Source organism: Neolamprologus multifasciatus, chromosome 3, assembly GCF_963576455.1.
Source record: "Neolamprologus multifasciatus chromosome 3, fNeoMul1.2, whole genome shotgun sequence".
Lineage (NCBI taxonomy): Eukaryota > Metazoa > Chordata > Actinopteri > Cichliformes > Cichlidae > Neolamprologus > Neolamprologus multifasciatus.
Window position 1 is genome coordinate 2853153 of NC_140441.1, and position 27763 is coordinate 2880915.

General features: G+C 42.9%; 3 protein-coding genes across 6 annotated transcripts in view; 1 reads left to right on the forward strand and 2 right to left on the reverse strand.

Moving 5' to 3' along the window:
- Positions 1 to 17034, reverse strand: part of ephb4b (eph receptor B4b) — a 37768-nt gene extending 20734 nt beyond the window's left edge. The window contains exon 1 of one of the 2 annotated variants that reach the window (XM_085154274.1): positions 16432 to 17034. In XM_085154274.1, coding sequence (XP_085010400.1) covers positions 16432 to 16537 — 106 coding nt within the window. In that variant the 5' untranslated portion in view covers positions 16538 to 17034. Of the gene's footprint in view, positions 1 to 3866; positions 4814 to 16431 lie in introns of those variants that run through there. The other variant, XM_085154275.1, reaches the window with a different exon arrangement.
- A 3806-nt stretch (positions 17035 to 20840) lies between these two features.
- Positions 20841 to 24249, reverse strand: psmb6 (proteasome 20S subunit beta 6). The gene is made up of 7 exons (XM_085154542.1): positions 24107 to 24249; positions 23519 to 23586; positions 23369 to 23434; positions 21573 to 21638; positions 21351 to 21480; positions 21108 to 21252; positions 20841 to 21028 (listed from the first exon to the last, which is right to left on the reverse strand). The coding sequence occupies exons 1-7, from the start codon at positions 24203 to 24205 to the stop codon at positions 20901 to 20903; spliced, it is 702 nt and encodes a 233-aa protein (XP_085010668.1). The 5' UTR covers positions 24206 to 24249; the 3' UTR covers positions 20841 to 20900.
- trappc1 (trafficking protein particle complex subunit 1) lies at positions 23583 to 26928 on the forward strand. 3 transcript variants are annotated; one of them, XM_085154585.1, is made up of 5 exons: positions 23583 to 23607; positions 24827 to 24925; positions 25008 to 25078; positions 25158 to 25296; positions 26629 to 26928. In XM_085154585.1, the coding sequence occupies exons 2-5, from the start codon at positions 24827 to 24829 to the stop codon at positions 26755 to 26757; spliced, it is 438 nt and encodes a 145-aa protein (XP_085010711.1). In that variant the 5' UTR covers positions 23583 to 23607; the 3' UTR covers positions 26758 to 26928. The 3 variants fall into 3 exon arrangements, with proteins under 3 accessions (XP_085010711.1, XP_085010708.1, XP_085010710.1); XM_085154582.1 differs by lacking the exon at positions 23583 to 23607 and adding an exon at positions 24358 to 24462 and having other exon boundaries at positions 26629 to 26927; XM_085154584.1 differs by lacking the exon at positions 23583 to 23607 and adding an exon at positions 24703 to 24726.
- The last annotated feature ends 835 nt before the right edge of the window (positions 26929 to 27763 follow it).

The following is a 27763-nucleotide window of genomic DNA, read 5'->3' on the forward strand; positions in this document are numbered from 1 at the left end:
GTAAACTTTATCAATATTCATTTTCTCTAATATCAAAGTCTCACACTCAGTCTTTCTCTCATTTCAGTTTGATTGTTGACAAACTGAACGGTTTGTATTACAGTCTAGTCCAACTTAACTGAATCAACCATCTGGTACAATTATAGCTATTCTGAACTATGCAGTTTATGAAAACTATGCAGCCCCTTCAGCAACTGAAGAATTTGAAAGTAAATTAAAACAAAAATATAATTTTACATTAAATAAAAAAGTTTTAAACTTAATTAAAATAAAACATGTCTTAAATTAAAATAAGTAAACTGTCATGTTTATTGCTGCCAAAAACAAGTGAAACACATTTGGACAGTGAAGGAATGTCAGGATTCTTGCTCAGAAAAAGGATCAACATGCTCTGAAGTCAGACCACAAAAACCTTTTTGTAACAAAATATCGATTTCTGCTGTTCCTGTATCCATACATTATTAGCAAACAAAATATCACCATACTACACAGTATCCATTTTCCCCCACCCCTACTCCAACACACTTGTATTTAATGCAAAAACTCTTCACTTTTACTAAAATGCCCCTTTGAAAACATCCCATGTGTCCAGAGCTCCTTAAAGTCATGTAAAATTTAACGGGTCTTTTTTAAAAATCACGTCTTTTACGACCTCTTTTGAAAACACCTAGGTATCTCTGAAACCTTTACAAAAAGAACTTGTGCACTCGCATCAACAACCACTGGAAGCTCAACAAACCCCTGAAACCATCAGGACCACTCGGTGACCCCGTGACCCCGGCAGACAGAGAAACTCAGAGGCCTCAGACGGAGAAACAGAACCAGATCAGCTGAAGGCAGCTCTGATAGTTTTAGAGTTTTCACTGGGAGTCAGCAGGTTCAGCCAGAACACCCACTGGAGGTCTTTCAGCGGCTTCAATCAGGGAAAGTAAAAACACAGACGGTCATACAACACAAAGCCTCTTTCTCCCTCTGCGTGTCTCTGTGGAGGAAGGAGGACAGGTGAAGAAGACCAGGCTACACCCCGACAAACACACATTCGAAGCACGCCTGCACATGTGTAATATCTGCTGTGAGTGATGGTGTGTAATCAGCGTTGGAGGAGCGGGGCTCAGGAGGCTTAACCCTGACACACACGGTGAAAAATGCAGACGTTTCTCACACTTTCCCTCTTCTTAAGCCTCTTAGACCTCCACAACCACCACACGTTCATATCAGTCCTCTGCAGAAAGTAGTCCCACACAAATGCAACATTAAGGCTGTTGTTTTCAGTCAGAGCCGCAGAGAGAGAGCGATAAATCTGAGCTGGTTTCACTGCTGCAGGACTCGTTTACAGGGGAGGGTGGTGTTCCCCCACCTTTAATATGACAGCTCAGCTCAGGCTTTGATGCTACAGCCTACATCCACACAATGTAAACGTCTTGGTGCTGTAGCTCTGCATAAATCAGCGCGCCGCTCTGCTGCGAGCTTAAATTTAGCGTGTCACGAGCACAGCTGGAAGCACTGATAGGGCGTTTTCTGAGATGTGATCTCACTTCCTCTTTAGCGGCGCTCGTTTAATACGCACCTTTGTTCATTTCTGCTGACTGTGACAGACAGGTGCCTTCAGAATAATACAAGTACATCAATAAAATCATGGTGACGGCTCAGTGAGGCGGGCGTGGAAACATTTGAGGCCCGACGGACATTTTTTACATTTTTACGTGGCTCACTTCCTGTTTAGTGTCTGTGGCGCTCGTAGCTATTGGCTGTGACGGATGAATGCTTTCAAAATAACATAAATCCCACACGATGACTTTTGTTAGGCTGGAGTGTTTAGGCTTAGAAAATCCAATATTATGGAAACTGGCCTTTGTTATTATTACAGATTTGCTTTTTTAAAAGATTCGTTCTCACAGTTACTTTAATCAAAATATGGAGGACATTTGTCAGTCAGTCGTGTAGACGTGAACGGAGACTGAAGACACTTCAGGCTGTGCCGAAAAATTGGATCAAACTGAAAGAGATGCAAATTAAAGTCATTTCCTATTAACTGTTACTTCATTTTGGTATTATTTTCAGTGTGCACTGACATTTTCCACATGAAAAACACGTCTAAAGCTCCAATCTGGCCTGCTGGACTGCACTAATTTAAAGTTTAGACCTTTAACTGTGTTTTCACGTTTCACACTTTGTGTAACTAATAAAGTTCTCTGCTAATAACACCAAAGTAATCAAGTAACAGACCGACAAAGAAATTAGGCCTGTGCGATATGACCAAAAGCTCGATATAAGACATTCATCGTCCCGGCAACGATATATATCACACATTGTTTACATTTTCTGTAAATTCTGTGAATCTCTGTTTTTTTTTTTTTTTGCAGGTCACCTGGAGTTAGTTGTTTTGACCGATGCATAAAACGATACATTTTTAGACATTTTCTTTGTGAGTATTTATTGTTTATTCATTATCCCCGAGCTGCGGGAAAAGCCTGTTCTAAGGTTTATTTCTTTGCTTTTCATCTGTAAACACTCTGTGTACTCTTTCACTTCAGTTTATTTTTTAAAATTTCAACAGGATCTTGAGCTTTATTGTGAAAGGTTTATGTGGGAAATAAACAAGCGGACGCAGGAGCCACGCGATGGTTTTACCGTCAACGCATAAAAATAGTCGCTTGTCTGTCCGCAGTGTGTTTATATTAAATATGAGAGAAAGAGAGAACCTTAAGAAATAAATACAAATAAATACATGATGTTATTTTGTATTTTTTTCATACAAAACGGAAAAAAAATACAAAAAATGCACATTTGCGACACCACGAAACAAACGATAGCGTAACGTGAATCATCGTTATATCGAAACGCCCTAAAAGACATCAGAAAGAAATTATTATTATTTTTTTAAATGGGTCCACAGTAGATTAAATAAAAGACAAAAAAAAGAGATTTTGTGTTATTTGTTATTTTATTATGTATGTTGTATTTTTGTACAGCATTTTGGTCCTGTTGTAATTAAATGTGCTATATAAATAATTAAACCATTAATTAACAAAACCTTTCAGTTTTATAATGACATTAATGAGCTACACTCATTTCTTACACTTTAGGTTTCTGTCATTTACTACAGCAGAATTTCTCTATCATGGGGAAAAACACATATTATATATATATAATAACACATATTATATATATATAATAACACATATTATATTTCAGGATTAAAGCTGCACTGGTTCGATTAAAGTGGTAAAATGAGTGTTAGCTTAGAGGTGTGGGGGACGGTCCACACTATTAAACCTTTGATCGCACAGCTTTAAGACAAAGAAAGAAGAAAGAATCGTCCAAACTATATTAAATATTGTTTTTCTAAATGATCGTCGACCTGCAGACTGAAGGATGAATCAATCATCCAAACAAAGTTCAGGCTTCAAAGTGAAAAACTGATCTTACAGTCTGTGATCTGAACCCTCAAACGGACACTTGTAGGTCTGATGTCCTTATACGGTCTAGATCTAACCATGGTCCTCACACAACAGGCAGACAAACGCACACACACACACACACACACACAAATACAGCTCTGGAGAGAGTGTGTGTTTGTGAGTCCACGTCAGTTACACTTCATCAGCTCTCTTTAACCAGATTAATAATCTGTAGTGGTGTGAAAAAACACAGTGACCTGCCTGCGTCTCTCACACACACACACACACACACACACACAGACACACACACACACACACACACACAGTCATTCATTTGCTCTAATAGCTTCAGTCACTTCTCGTTTTAATTAACCGACAGGCAGATTTAAACAGTTGGAGCGCCTGACCCTGTGTGTGTGTGTGTGTGTGGTGTGTGTGTGTGTGTGTGTGTGTGTGTGTAATTACAGCGTGGAGAAAGGGAAAGCGGCCCTTCCATCGTTCTGCTTGGCAGCAGCTGAGGAATGAAGCCGTCTGTAATTCTCCCCGGGCGTCTCGGAGCGCCTGTACGAAGCTCGCGGACACAGATGAGCAGGAGCGCCGAGTCAAGAGCTCGCTGTGTGATGATTAATCTGCTGCAGCAGACGCTCCAACGCCAAGAGTGGAAAACATGATGGAAATGTGACCTCTGCCAGTGTGATACGCTCAGGAGAAGAAGGTCGGCGTCTCCTCACGCACACACGGGCCTCTCATTTCTTCACGGGGAGCTCCGATAAACTTCTAAACTTAGCAAAGCAGTAGAAACCCTCACGGTGCTTCTACTTTTGGGTCTACTATTGTACTAATAAATCCCAGGAAACCACGAAAAACCAGCAGACACAGAGTTGAGTCAACATTAGTAGTGTGGCTGCCATGTTAGCGCAGTTAGCACGAGAGGTTCTATGCTATGCTATCAGCTAGCTTGACTGGCTATCAAGCTGCATCCACAGACTTAGTGCTCAAGCAACTAAAATCCTACAATTTCACCATTAACCACACAGCAGCCATATCATTGGTCAAAGAACTGCATTAGAAATGCTCTAAAAGACTCCAAGAGCACAAACAGTCCACAGGTCCAGTTCAGGTACCAGCTAACGTGAAGCCTAGCAGACAAGCTAGCAGCTGCCTGTAAGTCACTTCAAATGCTGCAAAATGTTAGGGGTGGGGGAAAAAATGGATACTGTGTAGCATGGTGATATTTTGTTTGCTAATAATGTATGGATACAGGGACAGCAGAAATCGATATTTTGTTACAAAAAAGGTTTTTGTGCTCTGACTTCAGAGCATGTTGATCCTTTTTCTGAGCAAGAATCCTGACATTCCTTCACTGTCCAAATGTGTTCAACTTGTTTTTGGCAACAATAAACATGACAGTTTACTTATTTTAATTAAAGACATGTTTTATTTTAATTAAGTTTAAAACTTTTTTATTTAATGTAAAATTATATTTTGTTTTAATTTACTTTCAAATTCTTCAGTTGCTGAAGGGGCTGCATAGTTTTCATAAACTGCATAGTTCAGAATAGCTATAATTGTACCAGATGGTTGATTCAGTTAAGTTGGACTAGACTGTAATACAAACCGTTCAGTTTGTCAACAATAAAACTGAAATGAGAGAAAGACTGAGTGTGAGACTTTGATATTAGATAAAATGAATATTGATAAAGTTTACCTTTATGTACAGAATCTGAATATCACAAAATATTTTAAAAAAATTGCAATAATATCGTATCGTGGGATGTTTGGTGATTCCCACCTCTATGAGTTATGAAACCAAACTGACTTAGTGATAAACATATAAACATATAGTCGCTTAAAAAACAAAAGGGATCGATGATCGAGCCCTGTGGAACTCCACCACCTCTAAGCAATTAGTGTGTAAAACACTTCAGCTCATATACGCTTCATACACACATGTGCTCGTGTTGTATTATTATGTTTAGTCTGTTATAAATATACAAGTCTGGTCCTGACTCTGTTTCTCTGTGTGAAGCTAAAGAGCATCTGCAGTGTTTTTATTTGGCGGCATGTCAGATGTTCACAAAGTCCAAGTACTTTTACTGCAGCTGGACATTTTTAGCCTGGTGCAGGGATGTTAGAGGAACAGCAAGTTGTTTTTAGGGTTCGGGTTGTGTAGCAGTTTTAGTGCCACTCCCCTCTGGTATGCGTGTGCGCTCTCGTCTTTCCCCCCTTCAGGATGTTCACGGGTTCATGTATCTGATCTACTGCGGCACCTGAATGCCTCGCTGCTCTCTGCTGCCTCTGACGCCGCGGGGCTGTGATGTCATGCTATGTGATCAGGGATACGGCCTCGGATCTTAAGTACTGGATGCGCAGTCGGGTGACAGCAAACACCACAGAAACCTGCGATGATGTGACACAAGATCGCCGCGCCTGCAGGTTCGTCTCTTTTTGTTGATTTTCTAAAAGCCGCCACATTAACTCGTTTCTCTGAAGCTGCTGAAGTTATGAGCTCCAAGTCTCGACCGCAAGGGACGAATAAAGTTTATGCACACGCGTTTCTAATCAGCATCGCAGCCTGAGCCAATCAAAGCCTCAGCATGTGTGTGTTTGGTTTATATAGACTCTGTAAACTGCACACACACACACACACACACAGAGTCCTGTATTTGCGAGGACTGGGGTCTGCATCCTCGGACCAGCAGAAACGTCCCCGCTGCACTCTGGTCCTCACAAACACACAAAGGAACACACACGCTGTAAACAGTGCATCTGCGATAAGAGTGCATGACGAGGACACGGAAATTACCATGACAACGCTGGCGGGATGTTTACACAAGCCGGTCGGGCTGCGTGTGCGTTGGTGCGTGTGGTCTCGTGCTGCGACTTGCTCTCTAATAAACCTGATTATCTCACTCCTCCTTTCTTCCCTCTCATTCCTCGACTCCTTGTTCCCTCTCCTTTCACTCTCTCCTTCTTCTGCTTTAGTTGCTGCTTTTCTGCTCGCTGAACTTTGTGCGATTTTTAATCTCAAAGATCTAAAAACAACCATCGGACCGGCTGTGCAGGAAGAGCAGAGAAACCTAACGAACGTTTGACTCGAGTGCAGATTAAGATTTGTGCTGAAGGTCATGTGATGTGTCTCCACGTCAGGGCTAAAAACCACACATCATGCCAGCCTGCACTAATGAAACACCCGCGCACTCAGTGCTTTAAGTACTTCCAGAGGGTCATTTCATTTGCTCCGTCTTGTTAAAAGACAACAAACAAGAACAATGGAGCTTTTTCTTTCTGCAAACGTCAACGACGTGTTCTCTTTTTGTGGAAACGTTGGTGCAGGATGTGGAGAAAACTGCAGATTTATGGCTGATTTTGGGGCCGTAAAGGATGTTCTAACTTTAGCAGAGACAGCTGCAGAGCAAACAAGCCAGAGCTTGGATACACAGGTGAGGGCACAAAGTGTGGGTCCGTGGATGCCTCCCTCTGTCATCACACTGCAGCCAGGATCATCATGTGGCTCAGCCCAGTTTGTTAGAGGACAGTTTCACATGTATGTCATCAGCAGGAGCATTAGTTCCTGGTCCAAACGCTCCTTCAGGCACCGCTGAGAGATAAAAAGGTCCAAATTAGCTCAGTTCCAATAAAACGGTCAGTGTGGCTGTTCGCCCACGTGTTCCAATAAAGTCCTGTTCCTGACAAAGGTATGAAGATTTATGCTTCAGCGGGAAAAACTATGCTGCAACTGCAAGCCTCTTTGAAACCCCACGCTGTAACCTGACGTGCATCTCCCTGGAAATGGAAATACACGTCACCACAGCTGCAAGCGCTGCGATTGGTCTGTTCAGCTCCATCCGGTCGTTAAGTGATGACGTGACGAATCCTACTTCCTAAAGTAGTCTGCGTTTAATATGGCTTTTGTGTTGTTAACATGTTTAATGTTTTGTATTTTCTTCTATTTAATCTCAAAAAGCTCCTAAAACAGTCAGTGATCACTGTTGACCTCCCTCGGCTTTTATTACCGCTAATCATTTATTTAAGCTCAGTTTTTAAAACCTTAGGATGTAGCTACAGCCCAGCCCATGCAGCAGTATATGAATGACTAACCTCGTATTGTGGATGGATTATCTCAGTTGTTCTCCTGCTGAAGTTTGGTCCTTTTACAGCATCCTGCCATGCGATTACATTTGTTCCTGACCACCGAGAACACTCACGTTAACTTTTATCGAGAGGAAAAAAAGTTAGCTTGTTTATATTATGCTAACATAGCTGTGTCGCTAGCGGTCACGTAGCACATCATTATATACCAGCTAGCCAAACTTCAGTAACCCTACAAACGTCACTGCTGTTTAGTTTTCTGTCTTCATTTATGTTGGAAGTGATAACAGAGCTGTATGTTTGAATTTGTTTCCAAAACCCCGCAGTCAGGACATGCTATATTGTATTTAGATAGAAGCTAGCGAGCTAACTTCCTGCTAACTTCTAACTCCGTTAAATGTCATAAATTCAATTTTCATGGATGCCTGGATGTTAAACTCAATTGTTACACCTGGTAGAGCAGAAAGCTGATCATTTTATTAAAGATGAAAGACTTTAGACAGTTTTTCAACTCTCAGTAATGCCATAGTGATCGTTTGATATATGGACCTGCAGCGGAGTTTAGGCCCAGACACGGCTAGTGACGTCAGACTTAATAGATTTCTTCCGTCTGCTTTTTCACCACAATGTTCAAATTCGTCAGTGAGAGAATAATGATCCTATCCTCAGTATGATGGAAGAATAATCACAACATCAATATAAGGACTCACACATGTCAGTAAACTCCTGGAAGGAGATTGCTGAAACTATCAGAATGGACCTGAGGAAAAGGGTGCCATCATTTGATTTGTTCCTATGTGCTGACACCACATATAAATCACTGGGAAACGACCACACCGTGATTACCACGTAAGGTACCAAAACATGCATAAATGGCGACACCATTGGCCACTTATGTAGGTTACATCATAGACCTTAAAAAGACACCTCAGAAATCTAAATCAGGCCTTAGCTAAGTTAGCTGGACGTTATCAAGCTAGTTGCCATCTAAAGCTGATGCACCACTGACAGAAGGGTTTTAAATGTGCAACCCAGCTAGAAGTAAACATCTGGAGGGTTAGCTGACATAAAGCAATGCACTAACTGGTGTCTAGCTGCTGAACTATGGTTAGGCTAATATAAGCACAGGGAGGATGGAGGATGAAGGAGTTAGTGGAGTAAGCATCGTGCCCGGGGATATTTGAAGACTGGAGCAGCCAGGGTCTGAACCACCAACCTTCTGATTAGAAGATGACCTGCTGAGTTACAGCTGTCTGTTCGGACAGGTAAGACAAGCTAAGCCTTTACTGGGCACTATGTTGGTTCTACTTGTTTCTGATGTGTATATTTACTGTACGTCTTAAACACACATTTCACTGCCAGTAGACAGGCAGTGTTTGTATAATTTAAGAGAGTTGCATGGCGGTTGTGTTTGTTCCTGCTCGTCTTCATCACTCTCTGTTTGAGCACCTTATCTTCTCTCTGTCAACACTCCGATCGATGATTCGGGCTGTTTGAACTGCCTCTGACTCATCTCACATGTCAGGAATCTTCCACAACGAGCTGCAGCTCTGTTTGTTCTCCTCAGCAATCAGCACATAAAACATCTGAAAACATGGGAGGACGGTTAAAACTTGCCCTGCTGGTGATATTTACTCAATCCTCAAAGACTCTTTGAACCATCCGGTTGGAAAAATGTTCCACAGCTGCAGAGATTATCCCACAGTCAACTGGAAGAAATCGCACTGAGAACATTTCTGCTTCTTACATGTGACAGTTTATAAAATATCGGAGTTTTGGCCCGCGGACAAATCAAACCACCTGAGGACGTTTGTCTGGAGAATGGAAAGTTACTCATTAGCTGTAGGGGAGGAACTCTGGACACAAGTTGAAGCAGGCTGACTGCGTTTGCATCCAGATGGTTCAAAGCGTCCTTAAAGGATCAGTCCGCTTTATTTCCGCCTGCTGTATTTCTCATTAGTGCGTCCGCCGTGTCTCTGTGGGTCATGCTAACCTCTGCTGTAGAGAGTCAAGGAAACAAAGTGCAAGCTCCAAGCAGCTTCCCCCCCAACCCCACAAAAATGGAGTTTTACATTAATTTTCTTTTCCTCATTTACTCCAATGCCGACAGTGGAACTATGACTGAATGTATGCCAATACCTGACTGCACTAATGAGGCCGATTTCCACTGCAGGAAGCAGGTTATTTCAAGTCAGAGTGCACCTTTGTGACTGTTCCAACCACAGGAACTGCCCCCGTAGGACCTCTTCCAGGGATGTTTTTGCGGAGAAAGAAAAATAGGGCCGACTCCATTATCTCTTTTCCATCGACGTGGTGCCAGTGCGGAGCCAGTTCTGCCTCTGTGCCTTTTGACAACCAGCCCACATTTCAACAGGTTTGAAGGCTGAACTTTACAAAGGGAAACCGGGGGTAATTTACGCGAGGAAAAATGAAATCCATGGAGGCCGCAGCATCTGTGGGCTCCTTCTACCAATCACTGGTGAATTTCTTTTTTGGTAAAATGTGGGAGATATTTTCAGTCCTAGAAAGTGGTTTAGTTTTTGTTGACTGCACATGTGTTTTCTCTGCATTACAATAATACAGTTTTACCTGCAACAAAGTTATTTGTTCAATGTGACATGTTTGCCAGACAAAACATAACCAATCAGTGATTGGATGTTATGCATTTAAACAATTTGGGTTTATCAGACTAGTTATTATAATTAAAAAAATAACCATCCTAGAGCCTTCACATTAAGTTTATTATATTGTTTATCGAAAACGACTTGATTGAAATGGGTGGAAAGCTTTTGTGCAATTAAAAACCTCATCTGACATATCTGAATGTAGGCACTTCCAAACATCGCTGAAAAACTACTGGGTGGGCTCCGTTACCCACTTAACTCCGAACAAACACAGTTTCTTAACCCGATGAAGGAAGATGGAGAACAGCAAACACTGTGAGAATCCACCATAAAAGCAACAAACACGAAAGCAGCCGCCAGCTCTTGGTCAGCTGCGCCTACACTCATAGAACCGTGGTTACGTAACTTTGACGCTCGTTAAACTTAGTGAAAGCAGTCGGGTGAAGGTTCCCGAAACTTTCCACTGTTCGCCGTATAGCCTCCAAAAAGATGAAAGAACAGGAAAATTTAGAAACGTCATTAAAATCCTCTTTTCTGGACGAGGTTTGAAAATATAATGATTCAAACTTTAGTGTTCAGAATCAGTTTTAATGACGGAGAGCTGAAAAATGGAAACAGGTTCGATGAGATGATTACAGAGCTGTTCAGCTATCGACTGTTTTGACATTACATTATAGCTTTAGGCTTTCCACCCTGGGGGGTGGAGCCCCCTGGGAGGACATAAAGCCATTGTGGGGGTTGGTGTAGCGGTGTAACATGAAATCAAAGGATTGGTTATGGACATTTTTCGCTGAACCTGATCATTCGGTGAGTAAATGTGAGGTGAAGGAACTTTTTCAGCTTCAGAAACCGGTATGTCAGAAAAAGCTTGAGATCACAGCATCAGCGTGCGTCACTCTCAGGTGGTAGTTTGACTTCCTGCTGCTCTAGACGCTTTCCCAGAATCCTAAAATTGTCCTCTAAGCAAATCTTCCCTCAGCTCCAACATGACAGATTTTAATCTGCTTCTACAGTTATGAAAAGCTTGTTTTGACTATGAAACAGAGACGCAGCTTTGAGAACAGGTGACACCATTGTTTTACTATTATTACTACTGTTAATGAATGTGTTCTTTTAACCAGCGGAGTTCCCCAGGGCGCTGTTGTTGGTCCTCTGCCATTCTGGTTTAACCTCTTTCACTGTAATATCAACCATCCAAAAATCATGTAAAGTTATAGTCTTGCTAAATGATAGAGCTGAAAGCGTTAAATATCTGCCTGTCACAGCACGTCGGACAGGGTGAGGTTACAAACAAAACGTCATCTGATGACGATTTCTTAAATCCTGGCGGTTTTCCACAAAGTATTCCATATATTCTACACTTTTTTTTTAATGTTTTTTAATGTAATGATGGGTGTTGGGGAACATGTCACAAAGGTTAAAGGGGAACTTGCATCATATTTGTATCAGTAACATTTTAAGCAAATGATCTTATATATTCTCTAAAATTTGTGGGCAAACTGAAGACACTGAGATCATATCTCTTTAAAACATATTTTTAGCTTTGCTCTCAGCTGTTGTTCTGCCTGTTTATTTACCATCTGTGAATAAATGTGCAGATGTTTTGGTTTACTCCAGGCTCCTCAGAGGTTCTTCTGCATCACAACATGAAATATTTTCCTTCAGCTTTTCAAATTATGCTTTAACAATTATATTAATTCAAATGTAATAGTTTTACAATACTATTATGTATACATTATATTGGTTATGGTAACAGCAAATACTAATGTGAATGCTTTATTGGTGTGTTTACAATCCTAAACCCTCCTCTACCTGGTCAGGTTATTTTTTACACTTTTAACTTTGAGAGAACAAAATTCCTATTTTTGGGATTTTAAAGGCAAACTGCTCTGTTTCTGTATCACCTGCAGGTTTTCTGTCTGCCCGGCTTGGACAGTCTCGGTCATTGTGTCCTTGGGAAAGACACTTCCCCTACTGCCTACTGGTGATGGCCAGAGGGGCCGATGGCGCGATATGGCAGCCTCGCTTCTGTCAGTCTGCCCCAGGGCAGCTGTGGCTACAACTGTAGCTGCCTTCACCAGTGTGTGAATGTGAGAGTGAATGAATAATGGCATTAAAAAGCGCTTTGAGGGCCCCAAAAAGCACTATATAAATGCAATCCATTATTATTATTATTATTATTATTACTTTCTTTAAAAACTTCACGTGCTTCTCTTTCTGGACAGACCTAATTTGTGCACTCATTTAAATGTTACAGCTGATATTGTTAGAAAGGTCAAAGTTAACATGTGGCTGGGGTTTTATTTTGAAAATCCTGGCGACACTCACAGGTCTCATATGCCGGTCTTTATTGTGAGCGTGAGGGCTAAACCTCCAAAGGGCCAATCAACAGATTAACAAACCGGCACTTAACATGTAAATCCTCAGTCAGAAATTAAATCCAGCGCCTTTAAAGGGATTTATGGACGGAAGAAAGGCGCCGAGAGGGAGAGGTGGAGGCAGGAGAAAGAGGTGGAGAGGGGGAGGTTTGGTGTGTGCGGGGTTAAAATAAGAACAACAGAACAAAGACAAGAGGAGAGAAAAGACAGGGAGCAGATGGAGCACAATATGTGGACACACCCACAGTAAAAAAGCTTCTGCGCCACCAGAGTCCAGAGGAAATACGTCTACTTTAACCACTTTAGCTAATTTCACTGTTTTTATGTGAGAAACTCCTGATTTCATGTGAACCTCTGTGCTGAGAGGTGGAGCGAGAAGCCGGCACAGAGCGAAGCTCAGCCGGGTGAAGCAAAGCTGGATGATCCTTCAAAGGGTTAAAGTCCCAGAGAGGCTTCAAACAGCCTTCAGAGTCTGAACACACACACACACACACACACACACACACACACACACACACACACACACACACTATTGTTTTCTAACTGGTAATTTTCTGGTTTGGCAGGAAACAATGATCCTGCTTCCAGCACACACACAAACACACTCAGCTGCTGATTAACCTGCCGTTACAGAGCGAGTGTGTGAATCTGTTATTTATTTATGCTCGAGTCTTCCTGAGTGTCTGTTTGTATAAACTTCAGCCGACTGCACACACGCTCATGAGGCTGCTGAGCTTTAATACGGTCGTTCCTCTAATGTCCACTAAAGACTCCACCCTCAGACTGAAACGTCCATGTTTACAGCACAAGTGTAAGGTTTATTGAGGCAGAGATGCAGATTAATGACAGAGCCAGGAGGTTTTAGAGAAACATGAGGACGTGTGTGTAAGAAGAAGCATTTTAGGCCTAATTCAGAGTTTCTGTGGAGAGTAACCAGCACAGATCAGTAACAGACACCAGGTGTTGTTTTACAGGTGGTGGAGTTCCACAGGGCTCTATTGTCGGTCCTCTGCTTTTTATTCACATGTCATTATGAAACTCGTTTCTAACAGCACAACTGTGTAGGAGGATGAATGCCTTAACCCTTTAAAGCCGGTCAGATCAGCACGCTCTGTTTTGCATAACTGTTTTTAAATCCCGGTAGCTCTGCAACCACATAAGCTAGCGCAATATTTTTTTTTGCATATGAAACCGGAGGAGTTGTACTTACATCTTATGCCATCAGCTTGTCCTCGGTCACAGTTTCCTTCCACATATAGCTTTGCAAAAACTGCATAAAAAGCACTTGCAGCAACAAAAACATAATATTCCAGAAACACGCTTTGCCGATCCGATCAGCTGTTTGTAACACTTCCTACGTCCATCAGCGCAAACTATCGCATGTCCACCATGACCTGCCCGAAACCGGAAGTGACGTCATTTTTGCGGAAATGTAGTTTTTTACCATCAGGGCCTCATGAGCCTATACTGGTGTTTGTTATGTTTGACTTTATGACTTTCTGTGTGGTTTCTGGGATGCTTAGGACTCTTATTGCACTGCTGGAAATAGTTTATTTTGATGCATATGCTGATTTTTTGCAAATTTGCATTATAATATTTATTTTCGTTTTTCCTGCAGTATATAAAAATTGGTGTATTTCAAAAATAAAACTATGAAGACACTCAAAATAAATTTCCTGTGGTGGGAAACTATTTTGTGCAACTTTTTTGTATTTACAGTTTTGAGGGATAAGCCTCTTAAATTTCTCTAACTAGAAATATATGTTAAAAAACAAAAACGATTTTCAATTTTTTTGTAGTTTATTGCACTTTTTTGCAATTTATGTAATTACTATGCACTTAATGCAGACATATTATTAAAATCAAGGCTGTAATGGTTGTATTGATGTATAGCAACTTGAAATGCTCCCAAAAATGGCTCCACAGCATGTAAACATATAATATAAGTCTTAAAGGGTTAATAACTCAGCTGTTTAAACTGTAACGAGGCTTAAAGTTTGCATTATTAGGGCTGCAGCTAAGTCGTAGCTGTCGCTAGGCTAACCTCAGCTAAACCGAACTGGACCTCTGTACTGAGGTTTTGCTGTTGGAGCATGTTTAATGGCACTACCTGACCAATGACATGCCAGAAGTCTTGGCTCCGGTTTTAATGAGTGAAATGTTACCGAGCACTAACAGCAGGTATCTGTAGATCAATAACCTGCAGTTAAACCATCTATCAGCTATCAAACAGTTTGTTGTTTCAGCTCTCAGACCCTTGGCCCCTGCGTCTCTACTTCCTGTCCTCTTCCTGTTGGGGAGGGGGGGTCACGTGACAGTCAGCTGCTCCTTTGTGTTGACAAACAGCGTGATAGATTAGGTATTGGTAACCAGTCACATGCTGATCTGAAGCAGCTGCAGCGCCGTTGGTTTCCTGCCTGCTGGTTTTAAACTGGCTTCCCTCAGCGGGATCAGCACGTTTAACTCTTTTAAAGCTGGTTTAGCTTTTTTGGGGCGTCAACAGCTTCTCTGAGACGATCACATGACCGCTTTATCAGGACAACTAAACCCGTGTCACATTTAGATGTGCTAATAAACCAGCTTCTGCTCTGAGCTTCACAGCCTGAAAGTGCTAACGCTGGCTTGTTATCTCCAGATCGCGCTGAAGCTAAAACCTGGATTTAAACAGGGTGGAGTCACGCGTGATGACAGAAGGATGATTGTTTTACTGCTGCTCAGACACAGCACTGACGATTCCTGATCAATAACTAATAAATCATCAAATCAGCTGCAGTAAAAAGCTCCAGAGCGCTGTCTGAGCGCGCTCTGTGACCACATCAGCCTGGGCTCCTCTCACTTTAGAGCTCGACGACACAAACCAGAGAAACGCCGACTGAGCGCGCTCAGACGCGTCCTGGTCACAGCTGATGATCACAGAGTAAACTGAGAGTGAACAGGATGCTTCCTCGTTTCTTATCGTTTTATTCTCATGTTTATTTATCTCCCTCCGTGTTTGCTGATTGGCTCTCTCAGATTTCATCATGATGTAAATAAAACACGTTAACAAAACGTTTGACACTTTTATAAAAGTGCAAAACTTTTCAGTTTAAGTTTTACTGTAACGCACAAAATATAAAACAATTTTTGAGTGACTCTGATCAGCACAAACATTTCTACGTGTTTTATCTTCTGAACAGCAACTTTAAGTCACAGTTGAGATTTTCTCATGTTTTACGTTTGTGTTAAAACTAAAACAGTGAACACAAACACAGCAGCTGTTTCCACCTCAAACTGTCTGCTGTTCTGTTTTTGTGTGAGCTGAACTCAAACATGACAGAAACAAGTGTCCTCGACCTTGACCTTTGACCTGCTAACATGTCATTACTGTGGAGGCTCCTTAGCATGAGTGAAGAAGAAAACCGCACAACAACAGCCCTCATCAGAGCCCCACACGCCTCCACACGTCGCCCTGCAGAGGCTCACAGAGGCTCACAGAGGCCAGAGGCTGACCCGCAGCCTCGGTATGAGCAACGGACCCAAACAGTTAGTCAGCTACTCATGAACATGCAGGTAAAGGTGTGCACAGCTCACTACTGCACCTGCTTACAGTCTTCTCACTGTGCAGAGGAATCCTGAAACCACAGGGTCAAAGCCTGAACACGAAGCTGCTGATGGGACAGAGGAGCGAAGAAAGCGAGTTTACTGCAGTAAAGTCTGATTCTACTGCAGCTCAGAGGACTCTACTGCAGTAAAAGCACATCAGTCTGCATTTGTGTGCTTTTGTTTGAATGTTTGTCGAACTTCTCTGAGCTGGATGTAAAAACTCATTAACCACAGAAGAAGAAAGGTGTGTGACTGAACCTCTCTGAGGATCGATGGGTCTGTAACATTACGTCATCGTTTCTGGGCCGATGCAGACTGATCGATCAGCAGCTGTGTGTATTGATCAGTACTCACCTTCCTCCGCCCTGCAGGAGCCCAGCAGCAGCGGGAGGACCAGCAGCAGCAGCCCGCGGCAGGAGGAGGCCCGGCCGTGGGCCACGGGGCCCCGCTGAGCCCCCATTACTCCGTCCCGGTCGCACCTATCGATCACCGATCACTGACGTCAGCTGGGCTCGGTCTCCGCCGGCCGCGCGCGCCTCATTGGAGCCGAAAAGTTCGAGAAAAAGAAAAAAAGTCCTCAAAGTGTCCAAGATGGAGGCCGGAGGGAGTCACGGCTCCTTCAGCGGCTCCGAGCTCCCACCCGGCTGCCCCTCATTCCTCCATCCCCTCCTCCTCTCTCCTCCAGCGTAGAGCAGCGGGGCGCGGCTGCCTGCGAGGCCGTCTGAGGAGCAGCGAGAGGCGGCTTGGAGAGCGCGCAGGGGTCGGTGGGACAGCTGGAGGTCCCGCACCACAGACACGCTCACACACACACGCGAAGCCGCAGTTACAGTCACACAGCGCGGACACACACTCGCGGAGCTCACACCAGGGCTCCCAGTGCTCCCAGTCTGCGGCTCCAGCTCACACGCGCACAAAAAGTTGAGAACAAAAGCTGCTCCAACTTTCTGCCTCCACCTCTGGATGAGACCACGCCCACACACCCGCAGCCGCAGTGTGAGTGGCTGAAGGAGCCTGCCATTCCAAAGGGGGCGGGGCTCCGGGAAGGCAGACTGTGAAGGAATGTGGAGAGAACGTGTCTGCGCATGTCTGTTTTTGAAACCTGGAGACCGAATCCACCAAAAACTTCAAATTCCTTAAAAAAGCAGGGACGGATCTACACGATCTATACGGGCGGCAGTGCGCCAGATTTGTGGCGCTTAGCGCGAAGTGTGTAGTTTGTTGTGTAGTCGCTGTATTCGTGTGACAATGAGAGTAATCAGAGTAATAATGAATGTCACAAAACAGTGTAAACTCTGTGTCCAGGTTAAAATCCAGACTGTTGTGAAGGTTCATCCCTGTGCTGTTCTCCTGTGGCGGATGTTTGTGGGCATCTTATCGCGACACCTGATTGTTTTAGTTTAGCTTTAGTTGTATTTTAAATGGTTGTACAAAAAAAGAAGATGCATTGGCTGCATGTTTAGATAAACAGCTGTATATAAGCTTATTTTTTTACCAAGATTTGTGCAGAAAATAATTTACTAAACATGTGGCTTTTACAAAACATATAACTGATAGTAGGATTATATGTTTTTGTGTGATTTCAGACCAGTTGTGTTACTGCAGAATGTCAATAAAAGAACAACTGAAAATTCAGACACGTGAGTTTGATCCCGAGCAGGGCAGGGAGAAAGGATCAAATACAAATGTAAAATCAAAGGGAGTCCAATTATATGTTGGACCTCAGAGGGTTAATCCAACAAATCCTGACAAATTTCGCTTCAAATTTTGTTCATGACATTTTGTGTGACTTTTGTTTTCAAACAGAAAAATGTGAAACTTAAGTGAGACGTGTGTTTGTGTATGAACCGCCACATGGCTGCATGTTTACTTATTATACAGGCGACACAGTAAATAACATGAAAACTCACGTTTTATTTAACTGAGATGTTTATTCATGTATAGACTGTATTTATATCAAACGTGTAAACCTGCTGCACTTGAATCACTTTAAACACATGTACCTGCACATGTGTGTTTTTTAAAAGCTTTCATTTTGCCACCCTGAGAAAATTTCTCTAGTTCAGCTCCTGAAAAAAATTATAGAAATTAAATAAAATATGAACAAAATGATCAAACCAGCTTTAATAAAAGTCTAAACAAATCATATTTCTGTGTTTTAATCTGTCTGTTGTCTTTCTAATCAGAGCTGAATCATCAGCTGATGAACACACATGATACTGACACATATCTGCATCACCGTGCTCCGCTTTATTACTTTATTACACATTTATTACACATTTATTACACATTATCTTATTTATTTATTCCTGTTGGTTCTAATCAGTGGTCAGCACTCTTGACAGTGGGAAAAAGTCACATTTCATGTGTGTGAGAGAGCGTGCTGATGTTGTTTCTGGTTCGTTTTGTTCATTAAAGATAAAACAGCAGAAACCAAAGCAGGCTTCCTCTCTCTCTCTCTGGGTGTTTGTTATGTAAATGTCTCTCGTCCTGTCTGACAAACTGAATCCACACCTGAGGAGGAGGACGCTCCTCAGCAGCCGTGCTTTCACTCTCAGGTAGTTTCTGACCTACTGCAGAAACAGTCACACCTGCTCCCCAAACATGGAGGGAAGGAGCTGCACGGCCTCCTTTATTCTTCAGCTGAGGAGACGCTGGAGCCTCCTTTAGGGAAGGAGATCAATCTATCCCATAATCCTCAGCGGCACGGCCTCGGATTGTTCGTGAAAACAAAGATCAGCACGACTGTTGAAGAGTTTCCAGCAGTTTGTTGTGTAGACCCACACTTTTACTTTGAAATGAGTCAGGGAAGGAGAGCCAGCTCTTATTTTGAAGTGTTTTCTGGATGTTTGGAGTTGAACTGGTCAGACTGGTGAGGATCCAGGATTCTGTTTTAACTGGCACGTTAAAGGGGGCGGGGTTACAGTCAGGCTGAAGTTTCTCACCTGCAGCTCCGTGAAGACAGGTGAGAGCGGGCGAGAGACATTCAGTCCCGACAGAGAGAGAGAGATGAAAGGAGGCGAGCTCCTGTTTCTCCCAGTCTGAGGACAAAAGACGGAGTCAGGTGTCCTCCTGCTGCTCCTCTTTGTTTCTGCTCTTTGTCGGCAGAGGTGTGAACGGCCCGGAGAACAAAACAAGGAGAGGAAGAGGAGGAGGAGGAAGGATGGAGAGAACAGAGAGGAGGCCTGTGGGAAACTGTCACCTGACTGACGAGCGTTTGACAGACAGGTGAGAGTCCCGCCCCCCAGTGATGTCACAACAGCGGAGGAAGACGCTTCAAAATGCAGAAATAAAAATAATCATTAAATTAAATTGAAAAGGTGAAAAACAAAATAAAATGAATTTAAAATGACAAAAAATTATAACAAGAGAGTCGAAATAAAAATGATTTCCTAAAATAAAAAAAAATAAAAAGTCAGATAAATCGGAAAAATCAAGAATTTAAAAGTTTAAAACCTAAAACTTAATATTATCAGGAGTGAAAAGAAATAAAATCAGAACTGCAGAAAAAATGAAACAAAGAAAATTTTAAAATAACTAAAAATGATTGAAACAAATAAAGAAGTGAGATAAGTAAAAATAAGAGATTAGTAAATAACAACTAAAAAGACAGAAAAACTATTATGAAAAAGACCAAATATTATTTTTATTTTATTTTTAATTAGTGAAAAAAATATTAAAAGGTTAAAAAATATAAAAATCATAAAAAGTTTTTTATTTAAAAAAGAAATGAAACAATTAAACTGCACACAAATAAAAAAAAAAAGTTAAATAGAGGTAATATAAAATATGTAGTTATAAAAAACCACAATGGGAAACACAAAATGCAGAAATAAAGTAAAAATAAAGAATAAATAAATACTAACTTAGAAAAGAGGTTTTTTAAATTAAAAGAGAACAAAAACAAAAATAAGAAAATGATTTTAAAAAATCATAAAAAATAGGAAACATTTAAAATATTATAAGATTTAAACCTGGAAATAAAAACAAATAAAGTAAAAAGAAAAAATCTAATAAAACTTTTACTAAGCAGAAACTGTAACGACCTCAACGTGAGCAGCACGAGTCCGTCAGAGCCTGAGATGGTCTGAGCGTGTGCAGAGGAGGGGGGTGGAGGATGAAGGTGGAGCTGCAAGCAGGGGAAACACAGGAAGAGCTCATGGGTGAAGGAGGGTCACTGTGACGGAGGAGAACATCCACTTTCTTGTTCCTTAATAAAGAGTCCAGATGAAAAAGTGGACTTCACGCCTCTCTCACTCAGTAACAGCTGAGTGTTGGTCGTCCCACATGACCTGGCAGTGGAAACGTCCCCCCAGCCTTTGGTCTCCTCTCGCAGCAGATCAGCCACAGACGACACTGACATCAGCAAGACGAGGCCTGTCGCTTCATTTAAAACATTTAAGTCAGAAAAGTCCAACTCAGCTGTCGAGCACTTTAAGAAAGTGGGTAGCTGCACTTCCTGTTTCTAAGCGCCTCCATGAAAGGCGACTTTTTTAAACTCCTTTATTTCTGTAGATAGACGGACAGACGGCGGTCTGCGGGGACACAGCGCTCAGACAGAGGACACTCAGGCTGTGCCACACCCCCCGAGGATCTGACCTTTGACCTCAAACTTAAACGCAGAATGGCCCTGACTGTAAGCACTCACTGCTGAGTCTGTGTCTCCCTCTGCTGGACACTCGGGGAACTGCACCCACAGAGTGAGCCACAGTATTGGTATGATTGATCTGTGGTTACTGATTTGAGCATCAATGAGACGACGACAGTGAAGAGACAAAATGAAAACTTTATTAACATAACAGACACGTGAGTGGAGCCGAGCACGCTCAGTGCGTGGAGAACTTGGGCAGCTGGTTCCCCAGGATGACGCGTCGCTCCACCCCCTCCTCCGAGATGCTGGCCAGCCTGACCACGCCCCCGCTGGAGCCGTCCCGCTCCATGGCCAGAGACAGAGCTGAGGAGAGACAGAGAGTCAGTGAGACGGTTGTGGAGCGCAGCTCCCAGCATGCCTTGCAGCAGCAGCGGTGCGTTACCTGCGGCGGTGATCTCCATGCACTGCTCTTTGTTCATCCCGGGTTTGTAGTTGGCGTCCATGAAGCCGTAGATGTAGGTGCTGCCGCTGCCGCCCACCGACACCGGCTGCCTCACCAACATCCCACCAATCGGGACGCTGTACACCTGAGACAGGTAACACACACAGACGATGCTTTACATCATGGTGGAAACAGCACCATCTGCTGGCCACACGAAGGACTGCATCAGCGCTGAAGTCTCACCTGTCCGCCCTTCCTCTTGTCCCAGCCCGCCACCAGGATCCCAGCTGTCAGCTCCTCCCTGTAACGGTAGCAGCTCGCTCTGAACAGATTGGCTGCCGTCTCCACCAATGGGGGCTCGTCCAGCTCGATGCTGTGGGCGGGGCCAAAGACACCGGTGAGTATTGGCCTCACCTGAGCTGACAGGAAGGCTGTGTGTGTGTGTGTTACCTGTGTGTGTGTTACCTGTGGAAGCCCAGCTGGTAGGCGACGATCTCAGCGATGGCCTGAGTGTCAGCAGCTGATCCAGACCTGCAGCCAGAACACAAACATGAGGCGTCTGCTGAGGAGCCGCTCATCAGGAGAGTTTCTCAGACAAGTTCTCAAGGTGCTAAAGAAACATCCGGCATTCCTCAAAGGCTCAACATACCCCCCTTCTTCAAATCCAACAAAAGTGGTGTCAAATATTTGTGCCGCTATCATTTTAAAAATATTTTAAAAGAACATTTCTAAAGAAATTTTAAAGTTGGTGCGTATCAGTCGGAGCCCAATTAAAGGCCATGTAGGTTCTGCTGAAAGTGCACTCCTGTTCATTTTATACAAGTTGCTGGCCCACGTGCTAATGTCAGTTAATATTAGCATTCCAGCTAACTTTGATGTAAAAGCTACAGTTCACTTACTATTAGCTTAATGTTAGTTAACCTGTTAACCCACATGCTACCATTAGCATATTAGCAATAATTAGCTTTGTCAGCAATTTTGTTAATATTAGCATTCCAGCTAACTTTGATGTAAAAGCTACAGTTCACTTACTATTAGCTTAATGTTAGTTAACCTGTTAACCCACATGCTACCATTAGCATATTAGCAATAATTAGCTTTGTCAGCAATTTTGTTAATATTAGCATTCCAGCTAACTTTGATGTAAAAGCTACAGTTCACTTACTATTAGCTTAATGTTAGTTAACCTGTTAACCCACATGCTACCATTAGCATATTAGCAATAATTAGCTTTGTCAGCAATTTTGTTAATATTAGCATTCCAGCTAACTTTGATGTAAAAGCTACAGTTCACTTACTATTAGCTTAATGTTAGTTAGCATATTAGCAATAATTAGCTTTTAGCTTTTACCCTGCTGGTACCACATTAGATGATAAATGTAATGTTATGGGATGTAGTTAGTGATCCACAACCTCTAGCATATCCATAAACACTTACCTTTAACCCACACAACACAATGCAACAGATAGAGAGACCTTCACTAAGGGCCTACAGGGAAACCTACAATATTTTGGAAATTTCCATCACATTGAACAAAGACAGACACAAATTATCTGTTTTTGTCAGCTGTTTGATGCTCCAACCTGAGGCCTGCTGGACCTGACTGGTCAACAGAAACTGCAATTCGGGCTTGACTGATACGCACCAACTGGCAGGCCCCTTTAAATTTCTTCAGAAAAGTTCTTGTTAATATTATTTAAGACGATAGTGGCACAAAAAAATTCTTGCAGCACAAACAGCACAAATATTTGACATCATTTTTTTTTACTTGGGCGATGTAATCCTGCATCCTTAAACCTTTTAAGGTTGCTTAAACAGTTCTCAGCATCTTTACCAAAGGTTAAAGTTTTATGAGAGGTCTCTCTGGGCTCTTAATGAACAAATGAATTCAGTAAAACATTATTTCAAACTGCCTTTTAATGTTTCCTGGGGCTTCAGTTTTACATAAGAAGGCAGTACAAATGTCTCAGGTTCCTTAATGACTCTTTAAGAAGCCCAGAGATCCTAAACTTGGTCCCAGGCTTTAGATCCATTCATGTCTCTGTGGTTTTCAGGGTTGCTAAAGCGGTTACTTTGTGTTCCTGCAAGGCTACAGAGTCCCTAAAAAGTGCAGACTGTGGGTTTCTGTGAGGACTGCTGCTTCTAAACTAAGTTTATTTTGAAAGACTTCCTGAGATTAAAAACATAGCTGTTTTATTCTGAAAGGTTTTCTGTGTTCTGATTAGAGTTCCTGTGATGCAGCCCAGTGAGGTTGACTGACCTGCAGCAGTAGATCTTGTCGTGGATGCGAGTCAGTTTGTCTGTGACTCTGTTGGCGATGTACGCTCTGAAACACAAACACACACACAGGTTAAAGGAGTGTTTCCTGCACTCGGCTCCATCATCACGTGTTCAGTGTTTGTTTTCTCACCCTGTAGTGGTGCGAGAGTCGGCCCCGATCACCACTCCTCCGTCATACTCCACGGCCATGATGGTGGTCTGACACACGACAACAAACAGGTAAACGGGCTGATAAACACCCTGCACTCATTATCGGACAGCATCTCTCCCGTTTAAACTCTCAGCTTCATCACCCTCCGTGTCCCTCCTCCTCCTCTGAGACTGTTAAATGACTCCTTTGTCGGGTGAGCTCATTATCGGACAAGCCATTTACGCCACATTGAAAACGCTCAAGTGAGAGAAACACAAAGAAATGTTAAACGCCTGTCCCAATATGCAACCATAGCGTTAGCCAGCTCTCCACGCGTCCCTGTAGTTATTTAAATATCTTTCATCAACCACCCAGTACACGCGTGTCCCCGCGGACTCTCCCCCCAGTTTAGCCCGCTCCGGTCCCGCTGTGCTCCGGAGCTCCTCACAAACACAGCTACCGTTAGCCGCTGTTAGCCGCTGCAGAACTGCTGTCTCATTCAGCCGCTATCTGCCGTTTAAAGACGCTCCACCGGGACCGAACCGGGCCTGGTTCGGTCCGGCACAACACCACAGACCACGTACTTACCCCGGTGCTGACTTCCTGGCGGGTCCAGTCCGGGACCAGGTCACTTTTGGACGAAATTTGCTGGCCGAAGTACGGCATCATCACCGGTGCTGCCGCCATCTTCTCTATGAATAACTGGACTCAGCAGAGGCTGTCCGCGCATAAAGCCTAACATTATTTTATTTACGCTATTAGCGGAACATCCATGTTACAAACCAACTCGCATATGATTAAATTACAAGTTAGATTTAATAACTCAACCTTCTTTCAATTCAGAGAGTCTAACTTAGCTGTATAAAGTTTCTCGAAACAGTTTTATTCGGGCACATAAGTGAACAGCTCTGCAGTTGGGGTCCTGCGAGAAACAGGAAGATAAGGTAAACACCGAGCTGGGTTAGAAAAACTTCGGCTAAACCTGATTATAACGATTATTTTAAAACATTTAATGTGTTTTTCTCCTTTAAACGGAGTAATCAAACATATTATCGAAAGCTGGTGTGTTTAAACGAGGTTAACAGATAATTTAGTGGCTGTTGTGTTACGTCTGAACATCGCGGAGGACCAGACTACAATAAAAAATGTGCAATTTTATCCCTGGTATTTAAAACGTTACAGTAAAAAGAATCCCCACGGGACAGAAAGTAATGTTAACACTTTTTATGTCGTGGAGGAGTTCCTCTTTGATTCGGCATACCCCATCGTGGATGTCTGTTAATTGATTTGTGATCGGCTGTGTTGCAGATGACGGTTCATAACTTGTACATATTTGACCGCAATGGAAACTGTTTGTATTACAACGAGTGGAACCGCAAGAAGCAGGCGGGCATCTCCAAGGAGGAGGTGAGCCTCGAAACCAATCAGCAATCAATAAACCAGACACAGAGTGTGTGTGAAGGAAAGGTGTGTTTATGTGTGTGTGCAGGAGTTCAAGCTGATGTACGGGATGCTCTTCTCCATCCGCTCCTTCGTCAGCAAGATGTCTCCTCTGGACATGTATCCTTCACATCACCTGTCAGTATGTCCTCCTGATAGTCTGTCTGTCCTCCCGTCTGTGGTCCTTATCCGTGCTCAGGAAGGAGGGCTTCCTGTCCTTCCAGACCAGTAAGTATCGTCTCCATTACTACGAGACACCGAGCGGCCTGAAGTTCGTCTTGAACACCGACCTGTCAGTGACCAACGCCAGGGACACACTGCAGCACATCTACAGCAATGTGAGACACACACACACCTATGAGTGGGTTCATCTATAGAACCAGCTGAACTGCAGCTTTTTAAAATCCAAGTGTATTGAACAAATCAATCAAATCAAATCAATTTATTTATATAGCACTTTTCACAGGATAAAAACCACAAAGTCACACTAATATAAAACAGAAATACATAAAATACATTAATAATAAAACACACAGCACAAATCTAATTAAAAGCCAATCTAAATAAATAAGTTGCTTTTTAAAAGAATAAATACAATCAAGGTAACGTAATGATGTAGAGAGAGACTTCCACAGCCTGAGGGCCACCGCTCTAAAAGATCTCTCTCCTCTGGTCTTAAAACGAGTTCGAGGGACTACCAACAGCCTTTGATTAGATGATCTCAGGCTGCGAGAGGGAGCGTGGGGTTCTAAAAGATCAGACATGTAAGCAGGGGCATCACAATCCAAAGCTTTAAAAGTCAGTACCAAGATTTTAAAATGAATTCTGAAGTGTACTGGAAGCCAGTGTAATGAACGTAACACTGGTGTAATGTGCTCTTTTTTCCGTGTCTTAGTTAAAAGCCTTGCAGCAGCATTCTGGACTAACTGGAGACGGTCAAGATTCCTTTTGCTCAAACAAAGAAAAAGACTGTTACAATAATCTAAGCGAGAAGAAATAAAAGCATGAATAACCATTTCTAACTCAGACTTAGACAGCAAAGTTCGCAGTTTGGAGATGTGTCTTAACTGAAAAAGGCAGTTCCTAATTAACTGGCGAGAGTGTTGTTCTAGGGACATGGCAGAATCAAAGATCACACCAAGGTACCTGAGGCTCAGGTGAACAGATGAGCAACACATGAAACGGCTCCAGCTGACCTCCTGAAGACGTTCTAGGATAAAAAAAGTCGATTTTTCGTTGAATTATGTGAAATTTAATCTGTTTTCTCAAAGAATCTTTTAAGAGTGATGAGAGAGAACAACATGTTGAATCTTGGATATAATATGTATATATAATATAAACAGAAATCTGCTCGTTCTATAACAGGATTCGGTCCATGAGAGACGAGAGATTATCACACTGAGGCTGAACTAAAATGTTTTTTACCCAGAATTCATTCAGCTGAAGGGTTGAGCTGACAGGTTTCATTAGTCACATATTAACGTTTAAATCTTTAGTTCAGATCTTTGTGTGTTACAAACTTTACTCTTCAAATGTTGACGTGCTCTTCAAAGGGACGGGTTATAGAAATAATATTAATAATAATCATCTGAGCTGCTGTTTTCTGTCTGTGCTAAACAGGAAGTGCTTTATTGTGAAAGAGACTTACACTGTGTGTGTGTGTTTGTCAGCTGTACGTGGAGCTAATCGTGAAGAACCCGGTTTGTACATCCACGCAGACGTTGGAGAGCGAGCTGTTCAGCAGCCGACTGGACGCCTTCATCAGAGCGCTGCCGTACTACAGCCCACGAGCCGCCTGAGCGTCTCACACACACACACACACACACACACACACACACACACACACACACACGCTCACAGTGAGAGTTTAATGTATTTATTTTGTTCTTTCATGTCCTTGTCTGTTGAATCGAACGTATATGAAGCCACGCTGACCTTTGACCTTTAATAAAAGCAGCTCTGTGGAACTTCCTGGAAACTGTCGTTACTCTGCTGATGCTCACGCCCGTCAGAACAATCGCACGTGTCCGGAGTTTATGATGATGACTCTGTGTTGATGGTTTAAACTGTGCTGACTGGGTGGCACCACTGGGGGGCGCTGCTGCTGGCTGCGAGCTCACGCAGTGCAGCACAGCAGATAAATTTGTGAACTCTGCAGAAGTACGCTGCCTGAGGGAATTACCCAGGATGCACAGCACAGACTTGCCCTCTGACCCCCGTTATCGCGTGTAGCGTTATAAACCTGAGTAACAGCACATCACTCTACCAGCAGTCTGTCACATGACTCACGGCCTGTGATGGATGTGAGCATCCTGCTGATAAACCCAGAGTTTGATCCTGTAACAGCTGAAGACATCAGTGTGAACGAAGCGTTTGTGTGATCGACCCTCAGAAACCAGCTCTGGTTTAACACAGTTAACACGTGAGTGATGTAACTGACCCGAGTCTGCTGACTGATTAACAGCTTCAGTCTGAGCTGACCCTGACCCCGCCCCCTCCACATGCTGTCCTTCAGCTCCGATACCGGAGTCTCCATCAACACCTGAACGCTTCGCCTGACCTGCTGAACACACGACTGTGGACAAAGAAGACCTGATCAATCAGTCAATCAATCAATCAGTCAATCAATCAGAAACAACCTGCTGAACCGCCTGATGCTTTTGGCGTCATTTTTCAAGTGCATTGTGGGTAATACAAGCAGAGGCAAAAATGACGCTGCATCATTAGGCGGAGCCACAGATGAAGCGATGACATCATCATGATTGGAGTGTGTGTCCACAGTGTAATCTCTAATCCCACTGAAAA

What these genes read in the sequence shown, in the direction of transcription:
- trappc1 (XM_085154585.1), top strand. Translation starts at nt 24,827, where the DNA reads ATGACGGTTCATAACTTGTACATATTTGACCGCAATGGAAACTGTTTG. An exon ending in CGGGCATCTCCAAGGAGGAG is followed by an intron (nt 24,926 to 25,007) that starts GTGAGCCTCGAA and finishes GTGTGTGTGCAG; the next exon opens with GAGTTCAAGCTGATGTACGG. An exon ending in TGCAGCACATCTACAGCAAT is followed by an intron (nt 25,297 to 26,628) that starts GTGAGACACACA and finishes TGTGTTTGTCAG; the next exon opens with CTGTACGTGGAGCTAATCGT.
- psmb6 (XM_085154542.1), bottom strand. Translation starts at nt 24,205, where the DNA reads ATGGCGGCAGCACCGGTGATGATGCCGTACTTCGGCCAGCAAATTTCG. An exon ending in GCCAGGAAGTCAGCACCGGG is followed by an intron (nt 23,587 to 24,106) that starts GTAAGTACGTGG and finishes GTCGTGTGTCAG; the next exon opens with ACCACCATCATGGCCGTGGA. An exon ending in GACAAGATCTACTGCTGCAG is followed by an intron (nt 21,639 to 23,368) that starts GTCAGTCAACCT and finishes TTCTGGCTGCAG; the next exon opens with GTCTGGATCAGCTGCTGACA.